At 54.0% G+C, this 27,453-nt stretch overlaps 1 protein-coding gene and 1 pseudogene across 4 annotated transcripts; one reads left to right on the top strand and one right to left on the bottom strand.

The window, feature by feature from the left end:
- The first annotated feature begins 497 nt into the window (after positions 1-497).
- Positions 498-26,527, top strand: EML2 (EMAP like 2). Of its 4 annotated transcripts, XM_039866229.1 has the most exons (22): positions 500-636; positions 4,051-4,269; positions 4,369-4,492; positions 4,680-4,784; positions 6,698-6,726; positions 6,915-7,044; positions 10,449-10,598; positions 11,096-11,165; positions 11,289-11,399; positions 12,694-12,789; positions 13,686-13,820; positions 14,648-14,747; positions 17,758-17,912; positions 18,073-18,198; positions 19,656-19,787; positions 21,811-21,878; positions 22,142-22,230; positions 22,458-22,555; positions 23,092-23,179; positions 23,615-23,710; positions 24,701-24,831; positions 26,110-26,527. In XM_039866229.1, the coding sequence occupies exons 2-22, from the start codon at positions 4,077-4,079 to the stop codon at positions 26,233-26,235; spliced, it is 2,352 nt and encodes a 783-aa protein (XP_039722163.1). In that variant the 5' UTR covers positions 500-636; positions 4,051-4,076; the 3' UTR covers positions 26,236-26,527. The 4 variants fall into 4 exon arrangements, 3 of the variants coding, with proteins under 3 accessions (XP_039722163.1, XP_039722164.1, XP_039722165.1); XM_039866230.1 differs by lacking the exon at positions 500-636 and having other exon boundaries at positions 3,974-4,269; XR_005653603.1 differs by lacking the exons at positions 22,458-22,555; positions 26,110-26,527 and having other exon boundaries at positions 498-636; positions 24,701-24,747.
- Positions 7,505-7,623, bottom strand: LOC120605399 (uncharacterized; annotated as a pseudogene).
- Positions 26,528-27,453: the final 926 nt, after the last annotated feature.

The following is a 27,453-nucleotide window of genomic DNA, read 5'->3' as shown; positions in this document are numbered from 1 at the left end:
GCTCCACGCCTGTTTCTTCATCTGTAAAATGGTGATGAAAATAGGGCTTGTGGTGAAGATCAATGACCGCTTCACATGCAGTAGGTGCTCAATAAATGTTAGCTATTATTATACATCCTCAACAAACTGGAGTTGACTTGGTTAATACCGAAACTTCAGGACCTAGGACAGAGTAGGCACTCGGTAAACATTTTTAAATGAATGAAAGAGGTAGGCAGATAGGACCCCCCCACACACATACCTCCCACACGTGGAAACGCACAGAGTCCCAACCAGAAAGTAATGGAGTCGGTATTCAAACCCGGATCATTCTGTTTCCAACGTCCTGTGCTTTTAAGGTCTGCCTGTGTGTCCAAAGGCAAATCTCTCCCTACTGTGGGCTTGTTTCCTCTAACTATAAAACATGGTCTGGGTCATGTCTAGGTGCTGACCCTCACTGCGGACTTGGGGAAGGTGCTCCACTATTCTTTACATCCATTGTCAAGTTTTTTACCCTCCCATCTTCCCCCAACATTGGAGCCAGCTCCGACTGACACTGCCAGCCGGCCAGGCGTCACAGCTGGACCTGTGTCAAAACCGGGACTGGATAATGAAGTCGTGGGAGATGAAGGATGTCGAGGAGGAACTAAAGAGAAGGTAAAGAGAAAGGTTAGGGAGGAACAACAAACTTAGTGGAGGGGTCTAAACTCTGGGGCGGAGCTAACCCTATAAGAAGGCCGGGTTAAGGGCTCTGGGATAAGTCCTGTAGCCCTTGGACGCTTGGGGAGCGGTGCCAAAGGCTCTGGGGGTGGGAATAGAACGTTAGTTCCCGCCGGATTCTGTGGATGGAGCTAAGACCCCTGGGGGCGGGTCTAGATCTAATAAACAAGGGCTCTAAGAACTGGGCTAGGGAGGAGCTAGTGGATATCTGAGCGAATTTAAGACTCTAGGGTCGAGTTCTAGTCTTGCAAGGGGCTTTTGGGAAATCCAGTAAAAGGTTAGGGAGAAGGTTTTGAGGATATGGGAGTGTCTTCCTCCACCCCATCTTCCTCTCGGAGTCGGGGGTTATGCTTCAGGCTGAAAAGCTGGGAAGGCCCTGCCCCTTCCAATCCTTCTGTGTCCCTATTGGCGGAGGGGCCTGCGCGACAGGCTCTCATTGGTCCTGAACAGGCAAGGTAGGGGTCTAGAGAGCGTACGCACCGGTTGTGGGCGGGACCAGACGGTACCGAGGGGGATCTCGGCGTAACCAATCTGGGCCCGAGGATTGTGTTGGGGAGCCTGGCAGGGGGTGTCCCGACCCCCCTTTCTAAGCATCCTGGGGGATGATCCCAGTGCCAGGCCCGGCGCCGGCCGCCTGATGCCGGGCGGGCGGAGCCGGGGATGCTGGAACGAAGGGCGTTGCTATGGCAACGGGAGGCAAGGCCTGGGGAGGGGACCGGGCCCGAGCTGGGGCCGGGGGGGCCGGCGGTGGCTGTGGCGGGGCGATGGCGGAGCGCGGCCCGGCCTTCTGCGGCCTCTACGACACGTCTTCCCTGCTTCAATACTGCAACGGTGAGACCCCTCCTCACTTCCGACCTTGGCCCCGCCCAGGGCTGGACCCATCTCCTCCTGCCCCAACCTCCAGCTTTCAAGTCCCCATTCTCGCCCCTGGCTGAAGATTGCCCGTTCGCCCCGCCCCCCAGCAGGACCCTGACCCCAGAGCAAGGTCCCTGATCCCCAAAGCTCGGATCCCAGTCTCCCACCCCAGAATGGAGAGAAGGGGGAAGAACCTTCAGGAGCTTCGGTTTGAAGGGTTGAAGGCCTGGAGACCTGGGACTGTCTTCCCTATCTCCTCTCAATCCTCTGGGACCCTCCCCCTTCTCCCTGGCAGAGGAAAAGACATTCAGGGGAGGGTGGGATTTGGTGTTGGCTGGTGGGCTGTGTGTGGGACTGAGGAGGACCACCAGAGGACTTTGCCTCCACTCTACCCCCAAATCCTTCGGCCCCACCCCTTCCACCCATTAGGACTCATTCCTCCTCCCTAGACAAATGGTTATGGTATCAGAAGGGCCATTGTAGGTGTCAGGCCCAGATGAGGGGAGCCGGAGGCAGAGAGGAGACACGGGAGGAGAAGTAGGAAGTGGGGGCTGGTCTCCAGGTCAATGGACTGAGGGTGGGGAATAGTCTGGAGGGATCAGAGGTCTTGAGTCATGGGGGGCAAGGCAGGCTAAGGCCTCAGAATGCATCCTGCCTCTCTGGGTGGGGGGTCGAAGGGCCAAGGTGAAAGCTTCTCTATTTCACTCAGGGGGGCCCTTCTGAGAAGGGACTCTTTTCCAGTTTGGAGGCTCACTCCCCTGGACATACCCCCCAGTGCCAGAGACCACTGGAGTTGGCAGAGGACTAGGATGCTCGCTCATTTTGTCCTCTGCCCGTCTAAGAGGCAGGGTGATGGGGTGCCTAAGCCTGAGTCCAGTGTCTGTTTTGCTGCTGAAAGGCTGTGTGTCGTGTACAAGTAACTTCACCTCTCTGGGCCTCAGTCACCTTCCTCCCGAAGCCGGTATAATGGTACAACTACTGAGCTGCTAGGAGCGTTAGGTGCCATGATAACAGTTGATTGTATTCTGGATTTACTGAGTACATACCATGAGCAGAGAAATGTGCTCTTTTTTGCACGAACAGCGTTTGCCGCATGTAAGTTCACCAGATCTCATTTTTTTTTTGGGGGGGTAGTATTGTTAGCAGTAGGTAAGAGGGAGTTCGGCACAACGAGGTGATTGCGCCCTCCTGCCCCTCACTGATCGGCTTTGTGACCTTTGGCGAGTCTGCACACTCCCTCGGCCTCCGTCCTTAGTTTCCCTCCTTGGCACGCTTGGTGCCAATGGGACCCTGAGGTTCCCTTCTCTTGAGTTGCAAGTCCAGACAGCTATCTCCCCCTCCGACCTTGGGAGGCCCCCACTTACCTCTGCAGGTCCTGGCCCCGGACCAGAGAGGCTGTGGGTGGGGGCGGGGGGAAGGGCGGGCAAAGCCCGGCAGGCGATTGGGCAGGGGGGAGGGCGGGGAGGGACCGAAGGCTGCACTGCGGAGCCCAGCGGACGGGCGGGGCGGCCTAAGGCTGTGGGATGGCAGGTGCGAGCTCCACGCACCGTCCCTGTCAGTGTTACCACATTTACGTCCGCCCGGCTGGGAGCTGGGGTTTCTTCGGTTGTTGCCAGCAATGAGTCTGGGTGTGAGTAATCTGGGAGGAAGGGGAGAAGGGGACCACCTCGGTCTTCCGCCCCTCCCATTTCGGGAAAATGGGCGGGGGGAGGTGGGGAGTGGAGAAGTTATTTGCCTGCACCCTTGGGCTGGAGAAGAGAGGGAGAGCGGAATCTGGGGTATGGGGTACAGAGCGAAATAAAGAAGGGGAACAGAGGAGAGACGCTCCGGCTGGAGAAGAGTTTGGATGTCAGGTCTCCCTTGCGTGGGTCTCTTGGGTCTGCGATACGCTGCCTGCAATTCCCAATTCTGCCGCCAGGGGCCGCAGAAACTCTGTCCTTGCTGCCGGTTTGGGGTCGAACCCCCTGGTGGGGAGAGATTGGAAAAGGGAGGTACCAGGAACGACCTTTTAGTTTGGAAAGTCTTAGAAACAGAGAGGGAACATTAGTATTCGCGATAAAATGTTGATATTCGTCACAGAATACTGGGGACCAATTCTAGAACGTTGGTGTCAGTAGGAATAAGTCGATGTCATCTTGACAATGTTGATGTCACTCATAAATATTTAGCATCTTAGTCATAGAGCCTTAAAAGCAGAGTCGAGAGGCTCTTGATTCGTAGACTCTTAGAAAGTAAGAGAGGAAGGGACTTCCCTAAGGTCACACCTCTAGGGCGCAGCGGCAGAGAGGAGTGTGGGGGCAAGGGCTGAGAGCTGCGGGGATTTCCATACCCTTTGGAAGCCCTCTTCTCGGCCCATCGCCAAGCTACCCAGCCCCAGGTTGCGCGAGAGGAAGAGGGCGTGGCTGGCCCCGCTTAGTCCTGGGAAGGCCGTAGGGACACCTCGGGCGTTGGAGTTCCTGGGTGGCCCCCCGCAGCCAGCCCTCCCCTGCCTTCCAGATGACAATTTGTCAGGCACGAGCGGCATGGAGGTGGACGACCGCGTGTCGGCGCTGGAGCAGCGGCTGCAGCTGCAGGAAGACGAGCTGGCGGTCCTAAAGGCGGCGCTGGCTGACGCGCTGCGTCGCCTACGGGCATGCGAAGAGCAGGGCGCTGCACTGCGCGCGCGGGGCACCCCCAAGGGCCGGGCGCCTCCTCGCCTAGGCACCACAGCCTCGGGTACCTATCTTCGCTAGACTGGAGAGGTGAGATGGAGAGGGGACCGGTGCTCGGATCTCGCACTCACCCGCTTCTGTCCTCTTCACTTCATCCTTCTAGTGTGTCAGCTCTTGAAAGGCCTTCCCACCAGGACGCCCCTCAATGGCTCAGTACCCCCGCGGCGCGTGGGCGGCTATGCCACGTCCCCTTCCTCCCCCAAGAAGGAGGCGACTTCCGGGCGCAGGTAAGGCACGAAAGCCGGGATCCCAGCCTCCTTCAAGACCTTGTGGGAGACCGAGTTTATACGGAAAGGGATGGACTCAGGTGCCTGAACTCCAGCAGTGGAGGGTGCAGGCGGGTTCTCGCCCGCACCCGCACTCGCCTGCTGGCCTCGCAGGCTCCAGCCCTAGCTGTGTGCTCTCTCTTTGCAGTGCCCGCCGCTACTTGTCACCGGAGCGCCTCGCCTCGGTGCGTCGCGAGGACCCCCGCAGCCGCACCACATCCTCTAGCAGCAATTGTAGCGCCAAAAAGGAAGGGTAAGTGTCCGAGGCGGAGCCATGTCACAGATGGTGGGGCCAGGACCCCAAATAGGCATCGTAAAGGTTGGGGAATTTAGAGCGATACCCCAGGCCATGAGGTGATAACCTAGAGCGGGATCATCTAGTTTTAGGATCCGGGAACAGTGCCGGAGGATTGGAGGGACCAATCTTTGGATAGTGTGGTCGAAGGGAAGGGCCTGGAAAGGGGGAGCCAACACTGAGGGGCGTAGTCAAAGCGTTAAGGGGACGGACCAGAACATAAAAGGTCAGGGCCTCCTGGATGAGCCAGAGTAGAGGTCCCAGAGGAGCCAAGATTGTGGGCGTGGCTATTAAGGTAAACGAGAGTCCCCATTGAATCTCAGGGGTGCTGCCAGGGCAGAAGCCTCAGAGAAGTTTTTGCAGGGAATGGAGGGGAGTCAGAGGGAGGGGCGTGATTTGAATTTGAGAGCGTGGCCAGAAGGGTTAACCTGGTCTGATGAGAACCTGGGCTGGGGGGTCACTGGGGCTTCGACTGGGTGGGGGCGTGTCAGATGCAAGGAGTGGGGCGGAGCGGAGCCTGGGTCTCTGCCAGGCGGAGATTGGGCGGGGCCGCAGGTGGGCGTGGTCAAGTCTCAGGAGGCTGAGCCAACCTGGAGGCTTGAAGGGACTCAACTCAGAGATTGGGTCGCGTGAAAGTGGTCGTTGTCCGAATGCCTGGCGGGACCAGGGGCGGGGAAGAGGGCTCAGGGGGTGCGGTCAATTATCAAGAGACGAGTCAACTCAGGGGAGAGGTGGGTGTGATCAGAACGCTGGGCGTTGCCAACTTCGTGGAGTCAGGGCCTTACCGAATGATGGGCGGAGTCATGGTGCAGTGGGCGTGGTCGGATCCTGGGGGCCGGCCCAAGGCAGAACCCGGGTCGAAACCCATACATTTCAACCCCACGCAAATAATAGCAAACACCTACATAGCGCCGTGCCAGGTACTACTCCAGGCACAGCGATGTGACCAATTTAACCCTCGCAACCACCCCGGGAGGGAGATACTCTTATTATCCTTGTTTTAAGAACGAGGAAACTGAGGCAGAGGTTAGGCGACTTGCCCACCTTCTAGGAAATGGCAGAGCTGGGATTTGAACTCAGGCAGGCACACCCCGGAGTCCAAGTTCTCAAACGACATTCTCCCTTACCCTCAAAAAAGAGCCTGGTATCAGGACCCCGCAGCCCGGGACCTGAGACCCAGTGTGACCCTCCGGCTCCCGGGGTCAGTCGCGCAGGGCGGGGCAGGGCGCGGCGGCGCGGGCGCCTCCCAGGGCCGGAAGCGGCGGGGCCGGTCCCGGCTCCACCCCCGGTCCCGAAGCTCCACCAGCCGCCGCCATGAGTAGCTTTGGAGCTGGGTGAGACCCTCTCACAGACCCCCTCGTCCCCGAGCTCGCGCAGCCTGGACCCGAGGTCTCCGCCTTCGCCAGAGACCCAGGCCCGCGAGCCTCACCCCTTTCCCCCCCGCAGAGGGAACGTGGAGACACGCCCCTTTCCTTAAACCTTCGCTGCTTCCCTTGGTGCTTGAAGTTCGGGGCGCTGTGGGAGTGGGGGTGGGGAAGCGGTGGGAAAGCCGCGCTGGATAGGAGGGAGGGGGTCTCTGCTGACTCCCCTCTTCCAGGATCGCGCCCCTGCCGCTTCGTCTGTGTGATCTTTGGCGATCGCTGCCTCTCTGGGCCTGTGTCTTAGGCTCTGCAAGATGAACCGAGCAAAGCACACGGCCTGCAGAGAGGCGGCGCTCCGCACTTTCGCGGCGCCCATGGTGCATCCGACCTCCCGGGAGCGGTGGGGCGGTGGAGTGCTGACTCCCCTTTTCTGACCTGCCTGCTGATGACTCCCCTTTTCTGACCTGGCTGCTTTTGTTTTGTTTTATTGTGTTTGCCCTGTCCTGACAGCAAAACCAAAGAAGTTATCTTCAGCATGGGTAAGTGGGGCGGGCGGGAGGGCCTCGACTGGGGGCTTGCCGGGGTGGAGATCAGGGAACCTGGCTACTAGGCCTTTGCTTTTCTGGCCTCAGTTTCCCCACCTTTTTTTTTTTTAAAGTAACTGAAGGGGAGAGGAAATAGGGATGGGGGCTGGTGTCCGCGCCTGACTCCTGGGGTCTTCTGGCAGAGGAGGGCTCCGTCAAAATGTTCCTGAGGGGCCGCCCTGTGCCCATGCTGATCCCGGATGAGCTGGCGCCCACCTACAGCCTGGACACGCGCTCGGAGCTGCCTTCCTGCAGACTCAAGCTGGACTGGGTGTATCCTTTTGCTTTAATCCCTCCCCCTCCCCCACACTCCATCCCCCCAGTAAGAAGGGGACAAAAGCCCTTCTGGTGTCAGGACTTAAGCAGGAGGGAGTGTCCTTGTACTGAAGGAGGGACATCCAGGCCCCTGTGGCTGGAGGGGGCAGGATGACCCCGTAGTCAGGAGAAAGCCAAGGACGACAGCAGTTTAGCTGAAATGACCTTTTATAATTCATTAAAGCAGCAAATGTTTGCTGAGCACCTTCTGTATGTCAGGTGTGTCAGATGCTCTTTTACGTTCAAGCTGCTTCACGCAGCTCCCGTTCTAAAGTGGATAGAAGCCAGTAACTAAATAAACAAGATAATGTCAATTAGTAGTAAATTCTGAGAATACAATAACCTAAGCTCATGTGAGGGGAATAACTAGATTTCTCTGAGGAGGGGGCATTTTTTATTTTTAAATTTTTTTTATTAAAGCCTACAGCACCTGGTCTTCCTAGGGGGTCTCCCATCCAAGTACTAACCAGGACCGACCCTGCTTAACTTCTGAGATCAGACGAGATGGGGCAAGTTCAGGGTGGCATGGCCATAGACCTGACGAGGGGGCATTTGAGCTGAGAATTGCACAATTAGGAGCCGGCACAGGAAGAACTAGAATGTTCCAAACACAGGCTTCCTCAGGTACAAGGCCTCTGTAGCCAGAGTGTGCTTGGTACGTTTGAGAAACAGAAGTTAGTAATGGTTAAGAACCTTTCTTTGGAGTCTGGCAGAAACAGAAGTTAGTAATGGTTAAGAACCTTTCTTTGGAGTCTGGCAGAAACAGGTCGAAACCCCAGCCTAACCTCTGGCTGGCTGTGTGACACCGGACAAGTCGCCTTTCCTCTATGCCTCAGTTGTCTCCTCTGAAAAACGGATTTCGTGATCTCAGATTCATAGGCTGTAAAACAATACGTAAAGGGGCCGAGTTCATGATACGTGCCCCATAAAACTGATAAAATAATAATCATCATTGAGCGCTTATTATATGCCAGGCATTATTCTAAGTTCTTTGATGCATAAATATGTTGAATCATAGGATCCTTCTCTTCCGTGGAGTTGAGAATGTGTTTTTACAACCAGTGGCCTCCAAGAGTTCCCTGAGGCCTGCAGGGTGGGTGTTACCGCCACGTCCCAGGTCAGGAAACTGAGGCCAAGAGAGGGGGCCTAGGGGGTCGACACATCTGAGTCGAGACCTCTGACGCTGGGCCCCAAGCTTTTTCCAAAAAGCCCACTGAGGTGGGATCTGCACCCTAGGGACGCAGTCCCCTTCCTCCTCTCATGGCCTCGATTTCAGCTCTGGAAGACCCAGAGCCCAGGGTCTCCTCGAGGCAGCTGGAAATATACATGGGAATCGAGGAATTCCAGGCTGTCAACCCCGGGCCGGGCTGGATAAGCATCGGATGAGAGGCAGCTGAGACCGCGAAAGTCAGCGTGGGTCTCATTTCCCACCTCAGAAATGACAGCGGGGTGGGGCAGTTTCCACGGGGTCAGAATACACATATTGACATTCATTCAGACCTTTTCTGAACATTTTCTGGGGCCTAGGACTCCGACTCAGTAGTCACCATGACAGCGTCTGCCTGCCCTCGTGGGCCCACAGTCCAGTGTGGAGACAGACTCCTTGACAGTGACAACTCAGAGTGGTCAAGGCTGGGATGGGGGTGCGGGTAGCTGCCCAAGCCTGGGGGTCAGGACGGGCTTCTCACGGTAGTTTCAGAAGTGAACAAAACAGCCCAGTCTCAGCTACCGTGGAAGTCAGTCCCATGGGGGAGTAAGAACAGCTAATAAACAGATTAACCAGGTAATTACAAAGTGGTTTAAGTGTAGGGGAGGAAAGCGCCTGAGGCTGGGAAGGGTGGTGGGTAGAATGTACTAGGCAAAGCGAAAGTTAGTGCCAGGGCCTGGGCTGGCGGTGATGGTCTCAGCATTCTAGCAACTCCCAAATCAGAGTAAGAGTAGGCAGGAGCCCTGGCTCTCTCCTAGGAGTACTGGGAAGCCACAGAAAGTTCTAAACAGGACAGTCAGCCGTTCCTTCGGCAGATATTGAATTCATACGTCAGCTGTGCATCAGGCGCTGCCCTGGGCACAAGGGACACAGGAGTGAACGACACGGACAAAGATTTCTGCTCTCTTGGAGCAGACACTAGTTGAGACAGAGAAGTTCAACAGATAGCACGTGGGATGCCGACGAGTGCGCTGAGGAAATTTGAAGTGGGGGAGGGATGAGGGCAGCGAGCGGGCATGAGTTTGCAGTTTCAAGTAGCATGGGCAGGAAGGCCTCTCTGAGGAGCCGATGGTTGAGCAGAGACCCGAAGCAGGAGGCGGGGAGATGATGGGGAGGAGTAGGCAGGTGGCGGGAGTGGCGAGTGCAAAAGCCCTGAGGTGGAACAGGGAGGAGGCTCCTGTGACCGCAGCTGAGTAGGTACGAGCAGAATAAAGAACCAGGGCCCAGGTCAGGCCAGGCCTCACGCCTGGGCTTTCATAAGGACTTTGACTTCCTCTCTGAGTGTGGTGGGACCCATGGGAAGCTTCTGAGCAGAGGAGGGATGTGGCTGGCTCAGTGTTAATGGGTTTTAACAGCATCCCTTTCAGGGGAAGAGGATAGGCTATATCCGTGGTCCCCAACCTTTTTGGCACCAGGGGCTGGTGCTCCTGCGAGAATCTAATGCCTGAGGAGCTGAGGCGGAGCTGAGGCGGTGATGCTGGTGCTGGGGAGAGGCTGCGAAAGCTCACCTTCTGCTGTGCCACGGACCGGTACTAGTCCGTGGTTTGGGGGATAGGGACCCCTGGACTAGAGCTTATATTAGTTTCTTGTGTCTGCTGTAACAAATTAAGCCCCAAACTTGGTGGCTTAAAACAACAAAAATCTCTCGCAGTTCTGGAGGCCAGGACTCTCAAATCACGGTGTCAGGGGGGGCACGCTCCCTCCTGAGGCCGTGGAAGAGAACTGGTTCCTCGTGTCTCCTAGCTTCTGGTGGCCACGGACAACCCCAAGGGTTCCTTGGCTTGTAGCTGCATCACCCCAATCCGATGGTCTTCATGTGGCCTTTTCCACCCCTGGGTGTGTGTCTTCTTTCTGTGGGTTATAAGGACACTTGTCATTGGATCCAGGGCCCACCCAGATAATCCAGATGATCTCATCTCGAGATTCTTAATTACATCCGCAAAGAGTCCTTTTCCAGGTCAGGTCCAATTCACAGATTCAGCGGGGGATTCATACTTTGGTGGACCTAATTTCGGGGGTGCCATCATTCAAGGCCCCGTGGGGGTTAAGAGTGGGAGCGAGAAAACCTAGCTCCGGGTACCTCGTTGAGTCCAACACTCAGTTGGCACGTGCGACGCCACACAGGCTCCTTAACCGGCCCCCGGGGGGCTTCCAGCTATGGCTACCGTGGCAGAGACTGCCGTGCCAACCTCTACCTGCTGCCCACAGGGGAGATAGTATACTTCGTGGCCTCAGTGGCCGTGCTGTACAGCGTGGAGGAGCAGAGGCAGCGACATTACCTGGGACACAACGATGACATCAAATGGTGAGGCCCGGGAGAGAGCTCCCTCCGGCCTAGGGCACTCACTATTTGGGTGGCAGGGCAGGGCGGGACCTTTGCTGGCCTGAGGGCTGAACTTGAGGCAAAAAATGTAGATTGATTATATTTCAGATGTCGGTGAATTCATTCAAATGCCTGGATTTTTCACTTTTGAAAGCTCCGAGCTGGCACCCCAGACTATCCTGCAGTGTAGTGTGTTGGACCCGTTTTGGTGGCGGCCCCTTTAAATGGGTGCCCTCTCCTGGCCATTTGTGGTACAGGCCTGAGCCCTGCAGGCATTTGAGTTACAGACCCCGGGGCCTGAGTCTTGTTTCTGAGCTGCAGTACCCAGGGGCTACTTCGTTATGGCTACTGAAAGACTAAAGAGATGTTTATTGACTAAATAACTCAGCCAGCCAACCTGTGAAATGAATAACCTCAGGAGGGGTCCTGGGTCCATTCCCTCCCACTGAGCCTTATCCATCTATCCTCTCTCTCTTCAGCCTGGCTGTCCATCCTGATATGGTCACCATCGCCACTGGACAGGTGGCAGGCACCACGAAGGAGGGGAAGGTAACAGAGTGGAGGAAGCAGGACTGGCAGACTGGGGTGGCGTCTTGGGTCAGGGTGGGGGAGTAAAGAGAGGGTGGGCAGGCATCTGGGCCTCCAGGGAACAGGCCGATTTCTTTCCTGCAGCCACTGCCACCCCATGTACGCATCTGGGACTCAGTCTCTCTCTCTACCTTACACGTGCTGGGCCTGGGGGTGTTTGACAGAGCCGTGTGCTGCGTGGGCTTTTCCAAATCGGTAAGTCCTGCACCGACCCTCACCTGCCCACCTGCCCCTCATCTCCAAAATCAAGAGCCCGTGCTGCCCCTTCCCACCCATCCCTTTGGGATGTCACAGGTGTAGGTCACACCCCCTCCCCCAGCGGAATTCCGGGTCCTCCAGGCTGGGCATCCATCTCTGTGGTGTCACAGGCCTGCACTGTTAGCCTTTGTGATGGACACCCATATATTCTGATCGCCCCAAACCCCTCGGTGATCCCTTGTAGATCAGTTAATACTTGTTGCATTATTTTTCACTCCACCTTTCATTCTCCAAAAGTCCTTATCCCTTAGGCATTTTCAGCCCTGTATCTAGGTTGGTGAGGAGGCTCTTGGCACCATTGCCAAGATGGATTTTGGCAAGTCTGGTGTTGGCGGGTCTGGATGAGATAAGTACAGACATGGAGAGTAAGCCTTGAGGAATTTGCAGAGCCATTTGACATTCCCTTAACATCCAAGTATGTCATTGGTGGGCTTTGTTGTTTTTTTAAATTACTTTACATTTTTATCATATTTCACCAAAGTGTGGGTCTACAATGGATTGGGGAATAAAAATGAGCCCATCCTCCCACATGTAGTTTAGGAAACCCTGAATTAGAGCCTCACAGGTTTTCTGAGGCCAAAGGAGACATCTGAGAGCTTTGGGAGGAAAAAAGCTATTTTGTTGCCAAAGTGTGTGAGAGTGTGTGTGTGTGTGTGTGTGTGTGTGTGAGAGAGAGAGAGAGAGAGACAGACAGAGAGAGAGACAGACAGAGAGAGACCAGAGAAGAGAGAGACAGAGCCTGCCAAATCAAAATTAATCTGTGTTTAACTAAAGGTATGAAAAAACATTTTACCTAGATGGGGTAAAAGGGGTCAAATATGTGGTGACATTAAAGAATTTAAAAAAAAATTAAACTAAAAAAATCGTTTTACCAGCTTTATTGTTTAATTTCATCTACACCAAAGTCATTCCATAGGAGAGTGCAGGTTAGACGGTCTCGGTAAGAATTCGTGACCACGTGCTGGCTGCAGAGAGAGTAGCTGAGGGTGAATTAGATCGATTTCCTAGGGACGCGTCATTTCCAAAGGAAAATCGTGAAAACCTTTTAAATGTGTGTATGGCTGCTGGATGGGGAGTGTGTTTTAATGTGCTTCACGTGACATGGGCCAGAGCCTTTGAAAATCTTAAAACAGACCTGAGTGGAAAATGTCCCAGTGGGTGAAGTGTTGAGGGGGGCGGGGTCAGGGTCCTGACTCACCTTGCCCCTCCCCCTCCTCCCTTCTTCTCCCAGAATGGGGGCAATCTGCTCTGTGCCGTGGACGAATCCAACGATCACATGCTCTCCGTGTGGGATTGGGCCAAGGAGGCCAAGGTGGTGGACAGCAAGGTGCGGCTCCTTTCTCATCCCCTCCCCTGCAGGACTGGCCGATCTCAGTGGGTGGGAGCCCGGTATCCCACAGACTCACCTTGAATCCCTGGCTTTGCCATTTATTTGCTGGCTGTGTGACTTTGGGCAAGTGGCTTGCCCTCTCTGAGTTCCGGGCGCACCACCTGTAAAATTGGGATAACAGTAGCATCTTCCTTGCAGGGCCTTGGCCTTGATGTTGGGATATGGATGGGTGGCCCAGGCTGAGCAGAAGGGTTGGTATAAGGTAGATGCTGATTCTACAGTCTTGTGATGTCCTAGGCAGACCTTGACTTGCATCCCTGGGTAGTGGCCTGTTTTACAGATGAGGAGCCTGAGGCCCGGTAGAGGGGAGAGCTACTTGCCCAAAGAAGACACATGCCTGTTCTGGGCTGGGGACAGGAGACCTGGGTTCTGGATCGGGGCCCACAGTTTGGGGAAGGAGAAGTAGTTGAGAGGCTGGGCTCTGGAATCAGAGCTTCATGAGTTAATTCTGGACATGATGCTTATCTGGCTGTGTGGCCTTTGGCAAGCAACTTCCCCTCTCTGAGAGAGTAAAGCTTAATCTGTAATAGGGGGCACTGATGAGCCTTACCTCACAGGGCGCTGTGGGGTTCAGTGAGGTACTGGATGTAAAGTGCTCAGCACAGTGCTTGACGCAGAGGAGGGCTGTCCGGGTGTCTCCCCGTTATGCTGCTGAAGAGGCAACGATGCTTCGCCTGCCTCCTGCACTTAACTTTGCCTGGATGGGGAAGATCCGGGCAAGTCTGGAGTGCAGTGCGCAACCCACACAGCTGTATAGGGCAGTCCTGTGCGGGGTGGGTGTGGCGGCCCTGATGGCTTTGAGGCCCTCATTCAGATCTCCCCACTCCCCAAAGTGCTCCAACGAGGCTGTGCTGGTGGCCACCTTCCACCCCACAGACCCCACGGTGCTCATCACCTGCGGGAAATCTCACATCTACTTTTGGAACCTGGAGGGGGGCAGCCTAAGCAAGCGGCAAGGCCTCTTTGAGGTGAGTGCCAGGGGTTCGGGGATGGGCCGGGCTTGCAAGAGGCGGGCAGGGTCACCCAGGCAAACAACAGGATGCTCCAGAAGGTCCCAGAGGCTGGAGATCACAGGGACACTACAGTGTTGCCTGCTGGGGCCTCAGTGTCCTTATTCATACCGTGGGGATGATCTTTCTTAACTCTGAAGTCATGAGGACTCAATGGATGACGTGTCTAGCAGCTCCTGGCGGATTGTGAATGCTCAATAGACAACATTGCGGTTGTCGATATCACAGATAAGCAGAGAGGTCAGACTGGCAGAGAGAAACAGGCACTGAGAGAGAAGCTGAGTGGGAAGCAGAGGGCCTGGGAGAGAAGATGCAGGGGCACCTCTGACGTGGCTCCCTGAGGTGCCATGTCAACTCTTTGGTGAGAGTTGGGGCTTCATCCCAAAAAGGGAGGCCCAGAGAATACCAGGCACAGCTGGAGATGAAATATACCGAGGAGAGGGTGGGTCCCTCTTCCGAGAGGGACCCGGACACAGAAGATGGGGAGGGAGGGGAGAAAAGTGAGGGACAGGGGCAGAGAGGGCGAATCCAAGAGGAAGAGAGCAGGGGGAACCAAGGACAGAGAGGGGACGGGAATCAGGGAGGGGAGAGAGACAGGAAGTGCGCAGGGGTGGGGAAGGGAGACATTACCGCCCAAAAGTCTAGGTGACGTGAGCACCCCGTAGAGGCGGGGGTGGAGTCTTGCAGAGCCTCACCCAAAAGCATGGAGGGGTGGAGGGGGTCCCCTCGCTGTAGGACGCCCCCGGTTTCGGCGACCTTCTGACACTTCCCCTTCTCCACCTTAGAAACACGAGAAGGCCAAGTACGTGCTGTGTGTGACCTTTTTGGAGGGTGGCGATGTGGTCACCGGGGACTCTGGGGGAAACCTCTATGTCTGGGGCAAAGGTCAGTGCCACCCCACCTGTTCGGTCCCCAATCCAGTCTTCCCTAGCCCCTTTTGGCTGTGCCTCCCTTTCTCTGCCCCCTGCGTGGATGGTATGTATGGTCCAACAGGCTAAATCCTTACTTGTTCAACTCCAACACCCCCATCAAGGCTCAGCTCCAATATTCCACCTCCGCAAAATCTTTACTTATTTTCCACCTTCGTCCTCTGCATATCGTATGTTGGGGGTCAAGTTTGAAGTGTAGATGGATGGGTTAACCCAGTTGGAGGTAGATGGCAGAATGATGGGTGGGTGAGTGGGTGGTGGGTGGATGGATGGTAGATGGGTGGATGGATGGATGGATGATGGATGGTGGGTGTGGATGGATGGATGATGGATGGATGGATGGATGGATGATGATGGGTGGATGGATGGATGATGATGGGTAGGTGGATGGATGGATGGATGGGTGGATGATGGATGGATGGCTTATTGGATGGATGGGGTGGATGGATGGATGATGGACAAGGTGGACATGGATGGTGGATGGATGGATGATGGATGGGTGGATAGGTGGTTTGTCTAGAGCAATGAATGAATAAGAGAGTGAATGAATTAAGGGCTTGTCTTAGCCAGTGAATGAAAGAATGAGTAAATGAATGTGCTGTCCTACTTAATGGTGATTAGATGAATGAATGAACAACTGGAAAATGAATGGTTGTTCCATAATGGATGACTATGTCAGTGAACAAAGAGGTCTTTTGCCAGACAGTGGATCTATAAAGTGATGAGTGACTGAGTGAGTGAGTGAGTGAATGAATGAACGAATGAATGAGTGGATAAATGTATTATGAAGAACGGATTGTTCCAGGAGTGGATTGATTACCGAATAAATAAATGAATTGATTGTTCTAGCCAATGGATGGATGAACAAATGAAAAATGATCATCCCAACCAATGGTTTAATGGGTTGTCCCAGCCTTTGGGTGGATTGTGAGTCAAGGAATGAATAGGCTGTCCCGTAGTGGATGGCATAAACAAATGAGCGAGTGTATGGCCAGGTACGTTCGCTTTCCCACACATTATGCTCCTTATGCGAGGTCGCGCTGCATATATTCCAATTTCACAGATGAAAAACGATAGGCTCAGAGAAGGGCAATGACCCGGCAGATGGCCGAGCTGGACAGAGGCAGGGCACACTGCCAGTTACTCAGAGCTTAGGGCACTTGGTCTCGAAGGCCCCTGCCCTTTTTAGGCCATCTGCCCCACCGCACTCGGGTATGTGGGAGACAGGCCTTGAACCAGGTGTCACTCTGTGACCTCGGGTAAAGCTGCCTCAGATTTCTCCCTGTAGACGGGGGGAAGCAGGGGTCATCTCTAAGTGCCAGTTCTCCTGACCTGGGGGAGCTTGGGCCCCAGCGGGAATACCCCAGGCAGGGGGAGTGGGAAAGGAATGGGTTTGGGGATTAGACAAGCTTGGGTTCAGGTCTCAGCGGTCCCATGTGCTCTGTGGAGCCGCCGGGAGAGTCACATCCCTTCTGAGACTCGGCTGTCCCATCGGGAACGTGGCTATAATATCACTGCCTCCCCTCCCAGGGTCGTTAGGAGCTTTCCTTGGGATTGGACAGCTGAGAGTCAGCTCTGAGTAACTGGCATTGTGTCTCCCAGCAGACCGTAAGCTCTCCGAGGGCAGAGCCTGGCCGTGGTTCGTTTTCATGTCCCCAGCTTTACCACTAGGTCCAGCCCGTGGGGCTTTGGGGTGTTTGTTGGGTTGGTGGGTGGAAGGGTAGGTGGGAAAAATGATGCACGTGCATGTGGCACCGTATCTGGGTCTTACAGGATGGGAATCGAAGAGGGTGGTTCCTTCTTCCTCTCCCCTGTGTCCCCCGCTCCTCCCTGGTCTCACACCCTCCATTCCTGCCCCCTCTGGGTCTCAGAACCAAATGCAAATCTGCCCCTGTACTTCCCCTGCTGAACCCTTCCGTCACGCCCCTGTTCTCTCAGGACCAGGGGGAGGTTCCTCACTGAGGCCTCGAAGACCCTGCCTGGTCCGGCTCTGCCCTCTCTCTCTCCTTCCAGGTCACACGGGGTCACACCAGACTCCTGTTAGTCCCCTGAGCTGTCCATGCTCTGTCCTACTGCCTGCCCTTTGCGCTTGTTCTTCCTTCTGCTTGCAACACTTTGCCACCCTCTGTTGCCCTAGCCGACTCCTGTTCAACCTTCAGATCCTTGCTCAGCCATCTCCTCCTCCAGGAAGCTCTCCCTGACCTACCAGGCTGGGTGTCCTCTGTGGGATCCCACAATCCCTTGGGTTTCCCCTTCCCGGCACCAACCACCTTGGGTTGTCCCTGACCGGTAGTAAATCTGTCTCCGAAATTGGACCGTGAGCCCCATGAGGGTAAGATCTGAGGTTGTCTTGGTCACCGCTATGTCTCCAGTATTACCCAGCATGAGGCTGGGCCCAGAGTAAATGCTAGTTAAATAATTGTTGGTGGAATGGGTTAAGGAATGAATGAATAGATGGTTAGATTGACAGATGGGTGAATGGATAGACGAATGGGGAAATATACGGAAATGGGCGGATGTTTGGATAAAAGAATGGATTGATTGACTGGCGAATGGGTACTTGGATGAAAGAGTGAATGAATGGATGAGAGGCAGGTCGATGCATCGTTGGATGGAAGGAGGGGTGGATGGCTAGTAAATCAGTACTTTAATGGATGGTTGGATGGGTAGGTGAGTGGCTGAGTGAGCGGATAGATGGATGGACAGACCAGTAGATAGGTGAATGGATTAAAGGGCGGATGGATGGATGGATGGATGGATGGATGGATGGATGGATGGATGGGTAGCTATTAGTTCAGATGGTTTAATGGATGGGTGACGGTGTTTGAACAGATGGGTGAGTGGAAGGGTGGATAGAAGGAAAGGTGGGTAAATGGCTGGATGTAGGATTGAGAGTTCGAGGTTCTTTTGGGGCTCAGTACTGGAGAAGCTTCCCCATGCTGACCCTGCCCCTGGCCTCCCCACAGGTGGGAACCGCATCACACAGGCGGTGCCGAGTGCTCACGATGGCGGCGTGTTTGGGCTCTGCGCCCTGCGGGACGGGACGCTGGTTTCCGGAGGGGGCCGTGATCGGCGGGTGGTCCTCTGGGGTTCCGACTACACCAAGCTGCAAGAGGTGGAGGTGAGGATGGGGAGAGGCTCCTGCAGAGGTGAGGAAACGCCCCCTCACCCCCTAGGGCTCCTAACGCTAAACCTGCCTCTCCCTTGCATGTCCCCTTCAGCCCTGCCCGCGCGTCTGTCCCATACTCACCTGCCCGCCTTCTCTGCTCTCGCCCGCCCAGGTCCCTGAGGATTTTGGCCCGGTGCGCACCGTGGCAGAGGGCCGGGGAGACACGCTGTATGTAGGGACCACCCGCAACTCCATCCTGCAGGGCTCGGTCCACACGGGCTTCTCTCTGCTCATCCAGGTGAGCTCTCGCTTCTGCACCTGCCCGCCCTTCCCCGCCCCCCCACCCCCAGTCTCTCTTCTCTTCCCTGCACCACCCACCCCTCTTCTCTCTCCATTCTGGTTTTTCCTCACCTCCCTGCCCCATCCCTTTTCATCTGACCTGGCAAACATCACTTACCTTCCGTTTACCTGCTCTCGCTCCATAACCCCATCCCTGACTAGGACCCCTCCTGGAACTTCCCATGATTCAGCAGCCAACAGGGTAACTGCTAGCACAGCAGAGGGTCCTCAGGATCCTGCTCCAGCTGTGTTACCCCCAGCTCTTCTGATCAGGGTGGTGGCCTTTTCCGTTGGTAAGTGCCCTGGCCGGTTGTCACCCAGGCTGCACACACCTTGGGCCATATACCTCCCAGGTCTGCAGCTCCAAGGATCTGGGAAGACCCTCTGGAGTCTTCCTGTTTTTCTTCTTGCAGCACAGATACCCGCACCTCCCTCCTGGTGTGCCAAAACCTTCCCCACCCACTTAAGAATCCCACCTCCTGATTGGTGGTATAGTACGATGGTTAAGAATATGAATCCTGCAGTGCGGCTGCCTAGGATTGAATCACAGCCCTGTCGCTCATTCGCTGTGTGGCATAAGGCAAGGGAGTAACCTCTCTGTGCCTCGATGGTCTCCCTCCCTTCACCTGCTCCGTGCGTTTGCTGCTGCATTTAGATCCCACCTCTGGCTCGTGTGCCCGTAGGAAAGAGAGAAAGAAAAACGAGGGCTGGAGGGCTGTCTAGGTGTCCCCAGAAGGGACCTTGGAGACCTCTAATGATAACTCTCAACATCCTGTATTATTAATATATATTAATATGTTATTAGAATCAGATCGTCGTTATTATACTGATGCCAATGATAATTACATTGATTACCAATCTTAATGACTTATTATTAAGACGATATGAATGTGTTACTAATAAGGATAGTTAGCCTCTTCCAGTTGGTGAGCACTTTGTAGTGGCCTCACACACCTTCCATCCATGATTTGAGTGAGCATGTGTGACGATTAGCCCCATTTTACAGAAGATTAAACTGAGGCTCCAAGAGAAGTCACCTGTCCAGGTGACTACCAGAGTCAGTAAAGAGAGAGCTGAAGTCATACCCACCAGGCTATATCCTCCGTGGGATCCCACAGCCTTCTGGGTGCCATCTGACTCCCAAGGTCAAGCTCCTACCCATCATGCTTTCTTGCCGCCCACTGTGAAAACTAGAAAGCAGAGTGGGGGGCAGGGGGGGTGCCTCAAGTCACACAGTGGTGGCAGGGGTCTGCCCGATCACAGCCTTCTTAAGACACAAGAGGGAAAGGGTCTTTCCTGGGTCACCTGTGAGCAGGTGTGTTGCCGGGGCTAGTCCAGATCTTCTCTTTGGCATCAGGCTCGGGGGGAAGGATCGGGACCTGTGGTCTTCATGCTTCTGTCTTCCCTTTCTGCCAGGGCCACATGGAAGAGCTGTGGGGCCTGGCCACGCACCCCAGCCGGGCACAGTTTGTGACATGTGGGCAGGATAAGTTGGTGCATCTGTGGAGTGCAGAGTCCCACCAGCCCCTGTGGAGCAGGATCATCGAGGTAAGGGGACAGGAGAGGTGACGCACCGTTTTCACAGAACGACTGTCCTCAGTGTGTCAAGACTCAGAGCATCAGACGGAACCCGTGCCTGGTCTCTTTGAGCAGAAGGGAATTAATATAGGGAATTAGGGGCTTCCATACTCGCTTGGAAGGGCTAGAAGGGAGGGCTCTCAGCTGGGAGGACACCCAGAACAATACCACAGAACAGACCACCATGGGAGCTGCCGCCTCTGCCACAGGCAGGAGGGTGGAGAGCCAGGAACGACTGAGTTCAAGAAAACTCTGTGGTCAGAGCTGCAAGTCAGGAACAGGATGCTGTGGTCGCTGTGAGTGTTGGCTCTAGACTACACTGTTTGATACATGTGGAGAGTCAAACTTAATTAACTTTAAAATGTAAACAGAATTAAAAATCAGTTCCTTGGTTGTACTAGCTACATTTCAAACGTGGCTGATGGCTATCGTATCGGAAACTACTAAGAGAGAACATTGCCAGAACGTTCACAGAACGTTCTTTTGGACTGAGTGACCCATCAGTGGCTACATTTGCACTGGCCAAAAACGAATACTCTGTGCCCTTGCCTTTCAAGGTGCATGACTGCTCACAGGTGTAGTAAATGCCGTTTGCTTTCATGACCCCAACTGGTCAGCGGAAGTGGCAGAAGAGGGGACACTGCCTTTTGCCTTCTAGAACCCACAAAAATGCAACTTATCGTCAGACCCAAATCACAGTGGAATCGTAGCTGCAAGGGATGCTGGGCAGTGTAGTTGTTAAGCTCCCCCGCCTATGCAGTATCGTCCACTACAAGGTCAGTCCATCATATCCCCCACACCACCCTTTGAGGCTTTGCTCCAGGAATCCAGGATTATGTCTGTCCCTGGAACTCTTGATGGCCTTTGAACTTCTTTGAATCAGGGATGGTGTGCCCTGGAAATTGTTAGAGCACATTTAATAATCCTCATCCTGGCTGCTTAATTGAGCAGCTACCGTACACCGGGCCCTGCGTTCAGCACAGTAGTCCTCCAGCTTGCCAGGGCATCAGAATCACCTGGGAGTTGTTAAAAACACAGAATCCTGAGCCCCAACCACAAAGAGTCTTGATTCAGGAGGTCTGAGTCCGGAACCAGGAATATGCAGTTTGTAACAAACTCTCTCAGGTTATTCTGATTCTAGTGGTCTGTTGACCACACCCGGAGGAACTGGCTTGGCACCTCACGCACATCGTCTTTGTAACTTCTCCCCCCACGGCCAGTCTCCTCAAGGGAGTAGGGTGACGGATCCCCACTAAGAAGCAGGCTCAGGAAGGTAAAATCAGTCATCCGTCCTCACAGGGAAATGATAACCATAGCTGACCTTTATTATGATGTGTCCTGCGGGCCATCTCACTTACCAGTTTGCCATTCTAAGGACTTTACACCTTGCTTATAATAATCCTGGAAAGTTTGTCTCCATTTGCCAGATAAGGCGACCGAGGCTGTGACAGGGAAAATTATTTGATGTCAAAGCTAGGAAGTGTCAGAGCCACGGTTTGAACCTAGGTCTTATTCCACAGTGCTCTACTGCCTGCGAACCAACCAAATGCACCACCCAAATTAAAAATGATAATATCCAGTGCCGAGTGTTAGATAAACATGTCAGGAAACAGGCATTCAGACACACCTACTGATGAGTCCACATACCTTTGTGGAAAGCAAATTGGCATTCTATGTCAAAAGACTTAAAAAATATAGATATCCTTTGTCCCAATAGCCTCACTCTAGAAAATCACCATAGGAAATCATCTTGGATGAATTAAGCTGTGGGGATTTAGAACAAGAGTGAAAAAGGATCCAGAGTCCACGGTGACAGGAGGGACGTTTTCTGTTAAAGGAAAGGGGAATGGTTTCTAGAGTGTCTGGAGCAGTGGGTTCCTGGAGGGCAGCAGACGGAGGTGAGGGCCTTCGTGCCAGGCTGATACTTGGCTCAGGGGAATGGCCAGATGGACAGGGGACCCCAGCTCCAAGCCCTGCCTCTTTCCCTTCTCAGGACCCCGCCCGCTCTGCTGGCTTCCACCCCAGTGGCTCTGTCCTGGCTGTGGGCACAGTGACTGGCAGGTAAAGCTGAACTGGGCATTTGGGAAGGGCTGCTCCGCTCCTCCCCTGAACTATCCCTTGACTCCTGCCCCTCTCCTGCCCCAGAGTCCACAGAGAATGTTAAGTAGGTACCAACTGTTTACCAAGACTTGACCTCCCAGCATTCCTCGGGAGTCAGTCTCTCTCCAAATTTCTTCTGGACTCCCTCCCTCAGGCCCCACAGATTGCCCCGCTCCTACCAATCAGCTCACCTCTCCTTCCCCCCCTATGCCTCCTCCTTAAAGATGGCTGCTGCTGGACACAGAGACTCATGACCTGGTGGCTATCCATACAGATGGCAACGAACAGATCTCAGTGGTCAGCTTCTCCCCAGGTAAGGGGCAGGGCTTGGGACCTTGCAAGGCAAGGCTTGGGAACTGAGGCTCAGAGTTATTGGCAGGGGGATGGGGTGACACTTGTGTGGCCAGGCCTGGGGGTGGTCTAGGACTGTAGTGGGCGTGGAGCTTGGGACTGTCGAGGAGTCAGGGATAGTGGGGGGCTGACTCTGAGGAGGGGGCGGAGCCTGGGTGTCTCCTCATAGCCCCCCTCCCCCTCCCCCAGACGGGGCGTACCTGGCCGTGGGCTCCCACGACAACTTGGTGTACGTGTACACGGTGGACCAAGGCGGCCGCAAGGTCAGCCGCCTGGGCAAGTGCTCGGTGAGTGGGCAATGGCCCCCAGCCCGCGCCACCACCCGTCCAGGGGGTGCAGAATTAACCAGTTTTCTACCTCAAAGGAGCACAGCTTCAGCACTCAACTGACTGTCCTGATCACGTCCTGAAGACTTAAGCCCCGCCCACACATTTACCCCCGTGTTCTAAGCCCACCCCTTCGTGTAGCCCCGCCCACGTTCTAAGCCCACCCCTTTGTGTAGCCCTCCCCTCCGCATAGCCCCGCCCTCACGTTCTAAGGCACCCTCTGTGTAGCCCAGCCCCTTGCATTCAAAGCCCGCCCTCTGTGTCTAGCTCTGCTCACATGTCTAGCTCTGCTCACATGTTCTAAACTCGCCTTGTGTCCCAATCCCTTTTTGTCTAGCCCGCCCATGATAGTCTGGCCTTGCGCCCACCTCCAAAGGCCTGTGTATCCTTTTAGCCCCGCTGTGTTCTCACCGTACCTCTGTATTTTTTGCCATGCGTTCTAACTGGTCTAATCCTGCCCCCTCCAGCTCTAACCCCACCTCTTCCTTCCCCCACAGGGCCATTCCAGTTTTATCACCCACCTGGATTGGGCCCAGGACAGCAGCTGCTTTGTCACCAACTCCGGGGACTATGAGATTCTGTACTGTGAGTTCTCCGGGACCCCCGGGCATTCCTCCTTCAGCCTCCTTATTTGCGTGTGCGATTTGCACAGACTTCCCCGAGAGTGCTGGGATGGGAGGCACTGGCTTCGCCAAGTCTCTCTCCTCTGTTGTATTTAAGGGCCGTTCCGATTGGTTGGTTTCCTAGCTTCTGATTTCCTCCCTGGTGGACCCCACTTTTAACCAATTCCTCCCCTTTCTGGTTGGGTCAGTAGGGTACAAGTTTCTAAGCAGATGCCGTGGCTCAGGTTTTGGGGTGTCAGAACCCAGGGTCCACCCCCCTCAGCCAGTCCAAGAGGTGGAATAAGCCCTGGGACCCCCAACCTCCCGTCTCGGACCTCAGTGCCCACGTCTGTGAAATGGATGGGTTAAGCCAGAAGTTCTTTCAGCTCTGAACCCCTGTCCCCATTTTCTACCCCAGGGGACCCGGCTACCTGTAAGCAGATTACCAGTGCGGATGCTGTGAGGAATATGGAATGGGCCACGGCTACCTGTGTCCTGGGGTTTGGAGTGTTCGGTAAGTTCTGGAATGGGGGAGGACCCATGGAAGCCAGAATTTCTAAGAAACATCCCTTTCTGGTGGTTTTCACAGTCTCTTTCTCTTGATTACCTCCAGGGTGGGAAACCCACTCCTTGAGTATACCTGTGGGCGATATTTGTGGAAGAGGAAAGAGTAGGGTGAGATGACCACTGAAGTCCCTTGGAGCTATAATGAAGTGAGACCAGATGGGTGGTGGCATCTGGTTCAGAGGGATTCACACTGCCGATGCCCCAGCCGCCTCTTCATTCGGGCATTAATGCATTTAACGTGTACTTCCTGAGCACCTCTGTGCCCAGCCCTGAGCTGCTCAGGGCTGGGACACGGTAGTGACCAAAACAGCCCCAGCCCTGCTCTCATGGGACTCATAGTCCAATGAGGCAGACACACCTGTACCTGGACAACCCATTGTAGATCAGGCAGGGATAAGGAAGCCCAGGGAAGGCATTTGGCCCCAGTCTGGGAGAGAGTCAGGGAGGGCTTCCTGGAGGAAGGGACATCCAAGCTGGACCTGGAGGATGAGGCGATACATTCCAGGGAGGTGAAGGAAAGCAGCCTCTAGGCAAATGGAATAATAGCATGTACAGAAACCCATAGGTGACACAGAGCTTGGCATCTGGAGAAATGTGAGAAGGCGGGGGTGGCTAAATCATTACAGAGTTCCAGGGGGGCAGTAGTGAAGACAAGCCTGGAGCAGTGTGTGTGTGGGGTTGGGGGTACCAGGCCAGGCAGAGCCTGGGGGACACGGTGAGAAGCTAGAGCTTTCTCCTGAGGCCACCAGGGAGCCATGAAGCGTTCTGAGCTGTGGCGGGACAGGGTCGGGTTCACGTATCCAAAAGATCGTTTGGATTGCCGTTCCTGGCTAGAGACAGAGTGAGTGAGAGGAAGGCAGGGAGGCCGGGGCCCAGGCCCGTTCCTCTGGGGGGGGGTCCCTGGCTCCAGCTGACATCTGATCATCACCACCCGCAGGCATCTGGTCTGAGGGAGCGGATGGTACCGACATCAACGCTGTGGCCCGCTCCCATGATGGGAAGTTGCTGGCTTCAGCTGATGACTTTGGCAAAGTCCACCTGTTTAGCTACCCTTGCTGTCAGCCTCGAGTGAGTCCCTCTGGGGCGCTGGCAGGGTGGGGGTAACAAGCAGCAGTTGGGACAAGATTGAGGCAGCCCTGGTCTACCTCCAGCCCTCTCTGGGCCTCAGTTTCCCCATCTGTACAAGGAGGGCAGTGAGCTTGATCCCAAGGACCTTTCTTAACCTGAAGGTTGACGAATTCCAGTCTATAGTGCTAAATCTCTGAGCATCTGCAATTTTGAGCGCTTTGATTCTTTTATGCTTATTAACAAACATTGATCAAACATCGAACACCTGCTATGTGCCTGGGCCCGGGGGATACAGCAGTAAGCAAGTCAGATGGGGTCACTGCCCTCACCGAGCTGACATTCTAAGTGGCATGATGGTTCCTGCTAGTTACAGGTCTAAGGTTTTCTGATCCACAGCGTCTGTGATTCTCCTGTAGTTCTAGGACAAGGGACACAAACTCCAAGGTCTTGAGAGTAATCGAATGAGGCTGGGGACAGCCACTCTTTACACCTCATCACACCTCACTTGTAGTGGGAAGCTGGCCTAGCCAGATCTTGCGAGGTCTTGGGAGAGGCTGGAAATCAGAATTTTAATGTGAGCTCTCTCGATTTTTATATGTCAGCAACTGTCTTTCTAAAAACAATGAGAGTATAGTCAAGCCCGCAGGCCTCTACTAGTGGATAACCCGTGTCTACGATAAAACTGGATGTTAATTTTAACATTCCCTGGTTCTAACAGAGGTGAAAATTACTTTAAAATTTTCTTATGAAATTCCCTCCTATACCTGTTACCCATATTCAACTATTACCAGATTTGCCATACTTCTTTTTTTTTTCCTCTTCTCTTCTGTTCTTTTTTTCCCGTACTTTTTTTTCTGTGCTTTTTAAAAACAAATGTCATATATGACCTCTTAGCCCCCCAAATTAACATTCATATCTCAAAAATTAAGATAATTCTGACGTTCACAAATCCATGCTCATACTCATTAGTTAACAATTTTTTAACATGATCTCATGCCCAGTCCATATCCAGATTCCCTCGATTGTCCCCAAAATGGCCTTCTACACTGGGTTTGTTTGAATCAAGGTCCGAACGTTGCATTTGCTTATGTCTCGTGTCATGTCATACAGAGTCGCCTCCCCAACGTGTATTATGCCATTGACTCGTTGAGAAATCAGATCATTTGCCCTGTTCGTTCTTAAAGAGGGGTTTATTGAGCAGAGTAGAGGGGGTCAGGTTGGGAATTCAGGAAGGGGCATGGCCGCCTGACCTTTTGTTCCCTTCTTTCCCTGTCATAGGCCCTCAGCCACAAGTACGGAGGACACAGCAGCCATGTGACGAATGTGGCCTTCTTGTGGGATGACAGTGTGACCCTGACCACCGGGGGCAAGGACACCAGTATACTGCAGTGGCGGGTGGTCTGAAGTGGGAGAGGGGGTCCCAAGGGACATGGGGCCGGGGCAGAATCAGGTGGTAGGGTTGGAATTCTATTTTCGGGAGATGTCTATTGCCGAGTAGAGTAATATATACCCAGAGTATGTCTATAGCAGAGAGAGTTATGGGGGTGGGAGGGTGGACTAACAAACAAAAGTCTCTATTTATCGGGGTGGGAAGAGGGGTCACGTTGCTTTGGGTGAGCCATTAGGGTGTTTCGTTTGAGGTGTTTTTTAAGTTTATTCTTTTATATCATCCAGAAATAAAGACACATGCACTGAGGTGGAGTGTCATGGTCTGCCTGTGGGTGTGTGCATAGATTGAGTATGTCTGTAGATGTGTGCATATGGGGGTGTGTTTGTGTGTATATCTATTACAGTGTTTGTGATGAGGGACCATTATTGCTTAGGTCTTTATTGGATGTGATGGAAACCAAGCTTACTCTACTGAAGCCAAAAGAGAACTCAGTTGACCCACAAATCACACAAGAAAGGGCAAATATGCCTCTAGGCTTCAGGGCCATCAAACCAAGGATTTGAGGGCCACCAGGACACACTCCTACCATAATTTCTCTGACCTGTGAGTCAACATATTTTTCTGGACCAGCGTTCTGCACACCCCAGAAACATGGCACCCAGCAGCTGCAAAGCTCACATCAACCAGCCTTGGGCCCCAAGTCCCAAAATCGCAGGTAAGGGTTGGGATTGGCCCATCTGCAGATCAATCAACTTGACCTGCTGTTTGTTCTACTGTGATTGGCTCCACTTGGATGAAGTACCCGTCCTGGGCCAATGATCGTGACCAGGGAGGTGGGCTTGTGTAAAAACATGGAAGACTTCAACCTGTCCCCCAGGTCTAAGTAGGGCAAGGAATGTCTTCAGAGAGGTAAGACAAAAGATGTCTGAGAGGTAGGGTATGAGGATTCTGGGTTGCAAGAGACAAACCCAACTCCATCCAGCATAAACCATAAAAAGAAATTGCCAGGTCCTGAAACTGGGTAAGTCCAGGCAGGAGTGGCCCAGCTGGATTCAGGGGGCTCAGATGCGATCATCAGGGTTCTCAGGAATTTCTCAATTTGGTTTCTAATCTTGAGCATATGTTTGTTTGACTTTTTTATTGGCGTTTAACGTACAGAGAAGTGCACTCATCACAGATGTGTAGTCTGCTGAATCCATGCAGCCAACTCCCAGATGGAGAAACAACATCCA

Source organism: Pteropus medius, unplaced genomic scaffold, assembly GCF_902729225.1.
Source record: "Pteropus medius unplaced genomic scaffold, Ma_sr-lr_union100, whole genome shotgun sequence".
In the NCBI taxonomy this organism is placed as follows: Eukaryota; Metazoa; Chordata; class Mammalia; order Chiroptera; family Pteropodidae; genus Pteropus; species Pteropus medius.
The sequence above is the reverse complement of the archived record's forward strand: the minus strand, read 5'-3'. Positions and strand labels throughout refer to the sequence as shown.

Bases quoted from the DNA above. Each gene is read 5' to 3' on its own strand.
- EML2 (XM_039866229.1), top strand. From the start codon at position 4,077: ATGGAGGTGGACGACCGCGTGTCGGCGCTGGAGCAGCGGCTGCAGCTG. The intron at 4,493-4,679 runs GTAAGGCACGAA...CTCTCTTTGCAG, and splicing joins GAGGCGACTTCCGGGCGCAG to TGCCCGCCGCTACTTGTCAC. The intron at 17,913-18,072 runs GTGAGGATGGGG...TCGCCCGCCCAG, and splicing joins CCAAGCTGCAAGAGGTGGAG to GTCCCTGAGGATTTTGGCCC.